The sequence below is a fragment of the Equus przewalskii genome, chromosome 25 (genome assembly GCF_037783145.1).
Source record: "Equus przewalskii isolate Varuska chromosome 25, EquPr2, whole genome shotgun sequence".
NCBI classification, from domain to species: domain Eukaryota; kingdom Metazoa; phylum Chordata; class Mammalia; order Perissodactyla; family Equidae; genus Equus; species Equus przewalskii.
The window spans coordinates 46200399-46211031 of record NC_091855.1 but is presented as its reverse complement, the minus strand read 5'-3'; the positions used below and the strand labels follow the sequence as shown (position 1 = coordinate 46211031).

General features: G+C 61.1%; 1 protein-coding gene across 1 annotated transcript; it reads right to left on the bottom strand.

Annotated features, from left to right (window-relative positions):
- Nucleotides 1-7746: 7746 nt before the first annotated feature.
- Nucleotides 7747-8990, bottom strand: TMEM121 (transmembrane protein 121). The gene has a single exon (XM_008512030.2). The coding sequence runs from the start codon at nucleotides 8839-8841 to the stop codon at nucleotides 7885-7887; it is 957 nt and encodes a 318-aa protein (XP_008510252.2). The 5' UTR covers nucleotides 8842-8990; the 3' UTR covers nucleotides 7747-7884.
- Between the last annotated feature and the right edge of the window lie 1643 nt (nucleotides 8991-10633).

The following is a 10633-nucleotide window of genomic DNA, read 5'->3' as shown; positions in this document are numbered from 1 at the left end:
GGGGTGGGGTAAAGACAAAGATGACAAACACACAAGAAACGAGGTGGTAGAAAGATGTCCAAATGCATCAGAATTCACAATAAATGAATATGGATTAAGCTCTTTTCATACAGAGATTTCCAGGTAGAATTTAAATTACAAAGTGCACGTCTGAAACAAAACCACACAGAGAGCGTCCTGGTCAGTTCAGTTGCTCTAACAAAACACCACAGACGTGGCTTAAACAGCAGACAGTTGTTTCTCATGGCCCTCGAGATGGGAAGTCTGAGATGGGGGGCTGGCAGGGTTTGGTCCTGGGGAGGACCCCCTTCCTGGCTTGCAGATGGCTGCCTTCTCACCGTGGCCTCATGTGGTGGAGAGAGAAAGCTCTCCGGGGTCTCTTCTTATAAGGACACCAATCCCATCACCTGGGCTCCACCCTCACGACTTCATCCAAACCCGGGAGCACCTCCCGGAGCCCCCCTCTGAACACCATCCCACGGGGGTCAGGGCTCCCACACGTGGATTTGGGGACACAGATATTCAGTCCACAGCAGAGAGCTTGAGAATAAAGGATGGGAAACATGCCGTGAAAACACAAACAAAGGCTGCAGCGCAATCCGATTTGGCAGAAGACAGTGTGAGGATGGACAGTGATGCAGAGGGACTCGCAGAAACAAAGGGACCGGGAGACGGAGCCCATCACAAACTCGCCAGAACCAAACCCAGCCTGAGCACGCACAAGGCATGGTGAGGACCCCAAACTTTTAATCTCAGGTCCATGTATGAAGTAAGCCGATCACGGAGACACTGTGCTGGGAGACGGAGAAAGGCTTATTCAAATTGGCCAAAACGAGCATGGGAGGATAGGCTCTCTCAAACCTGCCTTAACACAGAAGCAAGCAAGAAAGCAGGGGGTTTGTAGAGCTAAGGGGCTTGGCAGGAGGAGTTTTGGAGAAACAAGGGGAAATCCGTGTTTCTTTCACCCCAGATAAGCCCTTGGACAATCAGACCTCTGGGCGTCAATGGCAGCTGGGGGCTGGTTATCATAACTTCCTTGAAGGCCTTCTCTTTATTCTGTAAAACCAGCTCATAAATCCTTGTGACCCTTGAGTCACCCCTCAGGTTAAACAAGAAAACAGGAAATTCACACGATTAACTTCTTTGCGTCTGCGTCTGTGTTGGGAACAAGGTCGAAAGGTAATCTTATTCTTATTGAATATTTACGGTAACACTCAGGTATCTGGCTTCAGCGACAGAAGTACAAGACTCCAACAAACACAAGCGCACGTGAGCTTCCAGCCCAACCACCAGCACCCAGAACTGAGGGATGGTTCAGACAGCAGACGTAGCCGTGACGTTTTCCCAAACCAAACAGCTCTGCTGGCCCCGGGCCTTAGGAAGGCGACGGCCACGAGGGGTGAGAAAGCAAAGTCCCCACCTGGACGCAATGCAGGGGATGCGAGAACATCACAAACTCTGCAGAACTGCAGAGAAAAAGCAAAGATCACATACAAAGAATGGAGAGTCGGACTGACATGAAATCATTCAACAGCATCTCCGGACGCAAAGACCCCACGTCAGCAGAGGACGGGGGGTCCGCCGGTGCTCGTGGCTGACGGCGGAGGCTGCCCCATGCGGCCCTTCCAGAAAGCCATTTGGCACCACCTGGTGAAGGTTGCCATCCCCTCACCTGTGTCCTGGCAGTTTCACTCCCAAGAAAACACTTGCTCACCTACGAGAGACGTGTACAAGAATAGCCAGGGCAGCATCGCTCATGTTGGCAAAAATCTGGAAAACATCCAAATATCCACTGATGGGAGCAGGGTGGACCCGTGTGGAGTATTCACACAATGGGCACTCAGAATGAATTACCCAAGACACACGGCAACACAGGTGAGTCTCAGTAAAACAGAGAGTGAAAAGATAAGTCACAGAAGAATATATATAGCACGATACCCTCTCCATAAAGTAAAAAACTAAAACCAAAAGTATACATGTCAGGAAGACACATAGATACAATAACTCTGTACACAAAGGAAGGTAAGGAACGGTGGTCCCTGGACTCGGGTGAAGCAGTGTCAGGTGGATGAGGCAGGGACAGGCTGGGGACGCCTGGGTGACATGTAGTCAGTGTCAAGATTCTAGCTTTTGTTTTGGGTGGTAGGTTTGCGGGTGCCAATATTTAAAATAACAAAAGAATGAACTGCTGTGTAGATAAACACACACCCAGCATGGGCCATCGAAGAGAGCACACCACAGGGACCCGCCCCGTGGCCCAGTGGTTGAGTTCAACTCCCTCTGTTTCAGCGGCCTGGATTCCGTTCCCCTCCACGGACCCACACCAGTCGTCAGTGGCCACGCTGTGGCGCCGTCCCACATACAAAATAGAGGAAGATTGGCACGGATGTTAGCTCAGGGTGAATCTCCCTCAGAAAAATTTTTAAAAGGAGTGCATTGCAAACAGAGGCAGATGATCCATCCCTTCAATTCTTTCCACTTGAGGTCTGTTTAAAGAAAAGGAGACCGTGGCCAGAACACACACAGGATTCCTCCAAATCAATAAAAAACAAGCTAATAGAGAGACTTGTGGTGGTGGCCACTTTGCAGCGTATACAGGTGTCAAATTATAATCCTGTACACTTGAAACTTACATTTTTTTTCAAAAGAGGAAAATGAGTGTCTCTTTTTGTATACCCATAGACACCCATCCCATTGGCTCTGTCTCTCTGGAGACCCCTGGCTGATACACCGCCTCCAGACCTCCGCGCCCACCTCAGCTCCCTGCTGCAGGGCTGCCTCCAGCTGCCCCCCTAGGGGGAATCGCTCTGCCTCCAGGGCCCCGGCTGTCCACACGTCTGAGCCCCCACCCCCAGGCTGAGCCCCTCGGGGACAGCACCCAACCTGAGATCCTCTGAGAGTTTTTTTTGATTAGTCTTTCTCTGGTTAAATGTCATTACCTTGGTTTTACCACAGATTAAGCCACTTGCTTCAGCCACGTGGCAGTGTGACTTTGCAGCATCCTTTCCCCCTTCAGCTTGGGGACCATCAGCAGAAGGGACTCCCCAAGAGCAGAAGAAATGGCAGCCATCCCACCCTTGGCAGTAAGGATGACTTTCCTCTGGTTATCAATTAGTGGATGTCCATTACCTTGCTGGACAAAATGGATCTGACAATGTGAAGTTTTAGATGTCACTTAAGATAAGTGTGTTCAATTTTGCTAAATTGGGTTTTTATTATTATGAGGCTATTTTGCTCCAGAAAATGTGAATGTGCTTTGGAACGGCAGATGAAGGGTCAGAAGTTCAAGGTCCTTTCATCTTTCCGAGTGACTGCACTGTGTCTGTGGTATGAGGAGACTGACTGGTGTTCCCCACAGGAAGGTGAAGGTCGGTCTGATCCCACTGGTCCAGAAGGGGACATGGAGGTCCCTCACGCCCCAGGGATGGAGGGTGGGCGGGACTTCGGCCAGGGCTGGCCCCAGGCTGCGGGACACCACAGAACTTCCCAAGGTCTCAGGAGTGGCTTGAGTCTTGCTGTTGGGACCTCCTAAGAAGGGAAGTGACTGGCATGCTGACACAGACCTGGAGAGTGGGTTGCCTTTGTGTGGGTTTAATTGCACGTTTCTTTTTGGGGAGAACTTAAATATGTGCTGGCATTATACAGAAAATCTTAGCAATGGGACTGACGACAATTATGGTTTTTGTCTGGTCAGAGCCAGTGTGGGAGCTCACAGCTCCTGCAGGTGAACGGGGCCCATGCTGCAGTTTTCTGATGCCACAGCGGAGCCTCCCAGGTAACGTCAGAGGGAGGGTGAGCCCCATCAGCTGTGTGCCACACCCACCCGGCCCTCCCCATCTCCCCCAGGGGACTGGAGGCAGAGGAACCAACACAAGCATGCGGGTGCTCCTGCTGCGCCGTAGGTAATGAAGTCCTTTGTCTCAGATCCAGGAGTCTCGTGTCTTCCGCCAGCATCCAGGAAACAGCCAACCCCAGGCCCAGCCAATCACGGTAGCCCACTCCCCATGGCCAGCCATGGGTACAGGGGCTGTCATGGGAGCCAGATCTGGACCATGGGACCTGACAGGACTCATGCTGGGGACTTCTGAGAAGGATTTTCCCACCAACAGGAGGGAGACACCCAAGGAGGGACCTCTGCCTTCTCCTTCCTGCGCTTGAGTGCTGTTTTTGAGATGACGCGAAGCTCGGTGCTATTGTGGCCCCTTGGGACGACCCAGAGAGACATCGCCAACCCTTCAAGACGGGAAATAAAAGTGGACAGAGCCTGTGTGACGTGGCCAAGCTGCTGAAGCCACCCTGGGAGGGCCTGCCTCAAATACTGAAGCCCGCCAGGCCACAGTCTGATCCTCCCCACCTAGAAACAAGCTAACTCCCAGCTCTCTGGAGGAGGCTGCCAGGCTGGGACTCTTGGAACAGGATAGGCGGTGCCTGGTTCCCCAGGTGATGGTGGAGCTGGGGCCCAGCATGCCACAGTGAGCAGCGAGGCTGGTGCCTGGACCGCTCACAGTGAGCAGCGAGGCCTGGCGCCTGGACCGCCCTGCGTCCGGGCATGAGACACACACAGGGGACTCAGGTTAGCATCTCAGATCCGGTGGGGCGAGCTCCCTGGGCTTCTGGAAATGAGGTTCTCTTTGGCCAGGACGGCTCAGGTTGGGAGAAGGGCACGTCCCACTCTGGGGCATCGGCACGGATCACCATCCATGACAGCTGTTACCATATCCGGGTTTTCCCCTCCACCCTTGATTGACTCTCTTGTCCAGAGGTCTGAGGAGAGGAGGCCTGAGAAGGCGGCATCTGACTGTGCCTGGGAGGAGGGGCTGCAGGGCAGAAAGGCCCCTGGAGATGGCAGAAGTGAGGGAGACCCTCGGGAGGGGCGTAGTGCTGGGAAACACCCCTTGTCAGGACCTTGACCCACGCTGCCCAGTTCCTCTTCCACCACCGCCCTCCAGCCACCACATCTTCACTCTCCTTCCCGCTGACTCATGAACGCCCTCAAGTGGAGTGTCCACCCCGCAGTGTACGGACACTGTTCTGTGAAGTCACCAGCAGCCTCCTGCTTGACCTGACGGGCGTCTGTCCACCCCACGCTGAGCACCCGCCCCCTCCCACTTAGCCGTCCACCCCCCTTCCTGTGAGCTGCCACTCCAGCCACCCACGGCCCTTCCAGCTTCCTTTGCTGCTTCAGCACCAACCCCATCATGCTGCTTCCCACTTAGAACAGGGTTGGTGGGGGTCCAGCTGCTCTTGGAGCCCAAACCCAAGCCACTGCCCCGCCTGGCCTGCCGGCCCGGCGCCCACCATACTTCCAGGCCCCAACTCCCCCAGGCCTCCCTCTCCCAACCCCAGGCATTGGCTCCAACTGCCCACCTGAAGATGGTCTCCCTGGTCCTCGCGCAGGAACCCCCCCTGCCAGTGCCCCCCAGTCTGGCCGCCCCACTGTCCCCCTCCCACGTGCACAGGGACGGCCTCTGCCTGGGCTCAGCCTCAGGGCCCACGTGGGGCAGGTGCGCAGCCGAGAGTCCCTCAGGGCCTGTGAGCCGATGCCAGAGGTAATGAAGGACAAGGGGACCAGCTGGCTTCCCTGTCACCTCTGGCCACCACAGGCCACCGCAGGAAGCCAGTGAAGGGCAGGGTGGAAGGTGATCAGGTCCCCACTCCATTCCCAAGGCAGCCTCCAGAGGGCAGACACCTTGGGCCACAAGGTCGACCAAGGTCCAGTTTCCCAGCCCTGCAGAGGCCCGAGCGGTGCTCCAGGTCACAGCAACAGTGGGCCAGCCGCGGGCCGCACGGGAACAGGGGGCCCCTGTATCCTCAACGTCTGTTCAGATGCCCTCAGAGACACAGCGGGAGAGGCACATGGGCCATTAAACCACGTCAAGACAGGGAGGGCCAGGCTCTCTGGCGTGGGAGGCCGGGGCAGGCTGGTGGAGGCAGAGGGGGGAGGCCATGACCAGCGCTGAGGGTGGCTCGGAGTCTGGGGTGTACCCAGGGCTCTGTGAGCCCCGAGGTCCTCTTCTCTGACCAAGCCAAGCTCAGGGACACCAGTTCCTAACTCTGACATTGGGAGATGGGGCCTCAGGGCAAAGCTGACCCCTCAAGGGCGAGCAAGGGGGTCCTCTGGGAAGAGGCCAGGAGGGGAAGCGTCTTAACAGGCCGTCAGGAGCTGAGGCAGGACAGAGCCCCTCTGACCCCACTCTCCCAGCCGTCCATCTCCAGGGACATGCCCAGAGGGACCAGGCAGGGACAGCACAGCTGCCCGGGCCTTGGGGCGGGGGTGGGGGATACAGGCTTCCCACAGGCCTCACTCACCGTCCCCTCCCCAGACCACAGCCTCCCCAGACCGTGCCCACTCCCCACCCCTGGCTGCAGACCCTCGGAGCCCCTCGGAGCCCCTCCCACTCGCCACCTGTGCAGCCTTTCCCAGCTGCTCCCTGTCCCCCTGCCCCTGCCCTCCCGCCTCCACTTGCCAGGGGCTGCACCCAGGGGCGTCTGCCTGCTCCCCTCACGGGCTCCCCGCTGCCCACAGAGGGGCCACTGAGAACAAGGAGGGTGGGTGGGGCTGGGGGCAGCTCAGAGCTGTGGGGTCGGTAGGAAGGGGGCTTAGGGAGGACCCCCTGGGCGCTGCCATCTCCCGCCCTTCTGGGAGCTGCTGGTTATGGGCACATGGGTCGGGCGGCAGGGAGGGCAGGCCTTGCCATCCGGAAGCGCACGTGAATGCGGGGAGCACGAGCTGGCACGCCCCGGGGCTCCACAACGCCACGCGTGCCACCTGAGGAATGTGTGTAAGCACCACCCAATCGTCGTGCAAGGCGTCCTCAGCCACGTCAACAGCCTCATAACGCGGGGGCAAAGGCTCCCTCTCCGATGCTACAGACACGTCCTGGGCCGGGTGGGTGGCCAGGCTCACATCACAAGTGCAGGGGCCCAGGCGGGAGACCACCCGCAGATGGACTTCAGTGTCATGTGCTCTCTGCCACAGACCAGCCGGCCGAAGGTGTCCACTCTGCCCACCAGGGCTCCGCGGGTGTTGGGCCAGGCTCCATGCTCCTGGCCTAGACTGCAGCGTCTGCCGCTTAGCAAAGCCAGGGCCTAATCCCACCTGGCTTCTGGGTGTCCTGAGCTGTGGGAGCCCTGGGCACCGGAGGAGAGAACCAGGGGCTCGGGGGCACTTCTGGGTGTGAAGTGTGGGGTCAGGGACATGGGACCAGCACCCGTGGGTAGGGATAGGGTTAAGGTACTCTAGGAAGAGCAGAGTCAGAATTATGGGATCTCTGGAGGCGGGGACAGTGGCGTTGGAGGGGCAATGTCTCTGGGACAGGGCAGCAATGGTCCCCCACCCAGGAGCTCCCCAGAGGCGGAGGCCGGGGTGGACTAGCCCAGCCCCCCTGCCTCACTCACTCACACCCGCCCTCCCGCCTCCTTCTCCCTCGCTGTCAGAATAGACGCATCAAACAGGCAGAGCAGTGTGACTTTGGGTACAAAACTGTAAACACGAGTCTTTAAAATGAGAGGCCTCCTTGGCCCCAGACTCTGAGCCAGAGGCCCCCACCAAGGGACCCCAAGGGACCAGACCTCCGCCCACTCTGGCCTCCCTTCACACCCAGGCCCCCAGAAGGCAGGGACGGGGCCCCTTCGGCTCCGGCCCAGGCCGCACACAGTGGCCCACGCGCTGGGGTGGGCTGGCCAAGCGGGAGCTGAGGGTCCGTGGTCTGAGGGATCCCTGAGATGAAAAGCGGCCGCGGGCCCCGGCACAGGTGCTCACCGCACCTGGCCCCGTGGGGAGCCCGCCCCCACCCCATCCCAAGCAAAACGAGCGCCCCTCCGGCCCCCGCGTCCCCGCGCCCCGGTGGGGGGGGGGCCTCCCCGGGGGCCGCGCGGACCCTGTCACGTGTCCAGGGCTTCGCGCGTGGGCGAGGGCCCGTGGGGGCGGCCCGGCGGGCCGTGCAGCGGCGGGGGTGGCGGCACCGAGTTGCGCTGGGGGGGCGGCGGCTGCAGCTCCAGCGAGAGGGCGGGTGGCGGGAAGTCGCGCACCTGGCGGCGGTACTCCAGGAAGGTACAGGCCTTGGTGGCGAGCGCCACCACGTTCTTGCCGACGAAGATGGCCGAGACGCGGCTGTCGCGGAAGAGCGCCATGTTGGCGGCGCGCGCCAGCACGGCCACCACGTTGACGGTGGCGAGGCTGAGCACCGGGTACAGCATCATCTTCTGCGGCGCGATGTGCTCGCCCTGCATGCTGACCTCACTGAGCGCCACGCACGGCAGCACCAGCAGCAGCATGTAGCAGTAGAAGAAGGTGAGGCCCTCGGCCCACAGCGGCAGCCCGGTGCGCGGCGGCTCCCACAGGTTGGCCTGCATGTCCAGCAGGTCCAGCAGGTCCAGCGCCACCCAGAAGAGGCGGCCGCGCAGGTCCTCGCGCTTGCGGAAGGTGCGTACGTACTCCATGCGGTCGAGCGCCACCAGCAGCAGGAAGAGGCCGGGCACGCACACCGACAGCAGCAGCGTCAGCGCCTTGCGCGCCACCGGGTCGGCCGCGCCGCGCCGCGCCGCCTTGTAGTTCTGGAAGATGAAGTAGAGCTTGATCTCCAGCACGAAGATGTAGAGGAACCACAGGATCATGGCGTAGCCGCGCTTGGCCGTGCGCACCTCGGCGCCCACCCACACGGCCACGTAGCGCAGCACCAGCAGGAAGCACACGTCTCCCACCAGCACGATGATGCACACGCCGATCTTGCGCGGGCCCTGATTCTGCTCCACCAGGTACGCGTCCATGACGGCCATGCTGCCCATGATCACCAGCGTGGTCAGGCACACGTGGCGCCGGTCCGGGGGCGGCAGCACCATGGTGGGCCGCCGGGGCCCCGGCCTGGGCGCGCGCGGCCCCCACGCGAGGCGGGACGAGGCCCTGCGGCGGCGGCACTCAGCCCGTGGGCATGGCGCAGCGCTGGGCCTGTCCAGCTGCCTCGAGGGCACCACCGCTCCCAGCCGGCGAGTTCAGGAACCTGGGGAGACCAGAGGAGGCACAGTGAGGGTGTGGCCCGGGGGCGGCTCCCATGACCCCCGCGATGTGCTTCCTGAGCGAGGCGCTGTCCCCGCGCGCGGGGCGCGAGGCCTCTGTCGCACGCACGCGCCCATGCGCGCCCCGGGGGATCGGGAGTCGGGAGCGGGGCCTCCAGGGGGCGCTGCAGCCTCACCTGAGACGCGAGACCTCATTCCCGCCACCGCCAGGAAGGAAATGGAACGGAAGTGGTTTCTCCCCGCCGCGCGCGTCCCCGGGCCCCCAGTGGTTTGTCCCTCTGAGCCCACGCCGCCGTCCCTCCGGCTCTGACGGCCGGGCCACACGCCCGGGCTGCTGGCCTGAGGCCGTTCCCGCGGCGGCTCGGGCATCCTCTCTCCCCCAGGGCCTCACTCGGGGGCGGAGAGGCGGCCCGCGCCCTCCACTCTGCGCGCTCAGGGAGTGCCGGCGGCCCGCGGATGCCCAGGCCCCATCCCGGGAGCCGGGGCTCTGGGCGGGTTTTCTGATCCAGGACTGAGTGTCATGCAAGTCCTGAGTATTCCATCCCACAAGCCCCTCCATGCCTCCCACCCCTGCCTTGCAACCCCACCAGCCCTCCTCCCTGCGGACTCAGTGTCTCCTCTGGTCCACCCTCCACAGGCTGTGTGGACCATTCTCTGCCCTACTCCCACCCTGGCTCCCCATTGCCTTCGGAAGCTCCAGTCCTGGCTTCAGCGCCTGCCGTGTACACTCCCCCCCACCTGTTCTGCTCACTGTGAGGGGTGGTTCCCCTGCCGCTCCCTCCCTCCCTTGCACCTTAAGGGCGATCTCAGGAAGCCCGCCCTCCTCTGTTACGAGTACCTGGGTCCCCTTTGGGCCCCGCACTCCCCTGGACCTCTCTCATGCCCCTGGCACTGGTTGTCATGGCTGTGCTGGTTGGAGTCCCACACCAGACTGCGGGCCCCCACACCCTGGTTCACACTGGGGCACGATGGAGGCCCGCACGCCCTCACCCACCTGAAAGTCACTCGCGTTTCACTCCCGGCCAGTCCCCCGCCCCGCCCCCCATCACCCCGGGCCCCGGGCTCTGTTTACTGCCCTGTCTAGACAAGGACATAAAATTTAATGTCACCCGTGACCATGGAGTGAGTGCTCAGCCTGCCCCTGGTGACACCGCAGGCCCCACTGACCCAGGAAGGAGCCCTCCTCCAAATCCGCGCCCCCAGCCCTGCCCTCATCCCACTTGCTGCCCCACCCAGCACCCGCCTCCCAGGGGTCCCCGCAGTCACACACAGGACCCCCGACCTCCCTGAGCTGGGACACCTCCGGGAGACCGTGCGTGGGGGGTCATGGCCTATGCCCCTGCCTCCACCCACACTCACCGTTCTCACCCCCAATGGGTGGACAGGCTTCACCCAGTTAGACCCCCCACAATCCAGGCCTCCCGTGGCTGCGGCGGTGGCCTGGGAATTTCCTTCCTCCCGGCCGTTGGCCAGGCCAAATAGCCAAATAGCCGCCGCATCGATAACCCTTTCCTCCCCATCCACTCCACGGCGCTCTCGCTCCCTCAGTCACTCATCAAACCTGGGCTGAGGGCTGGGGGTGCTGGGACAGACCCCATCCCGACGGAGCTCAGAGAGG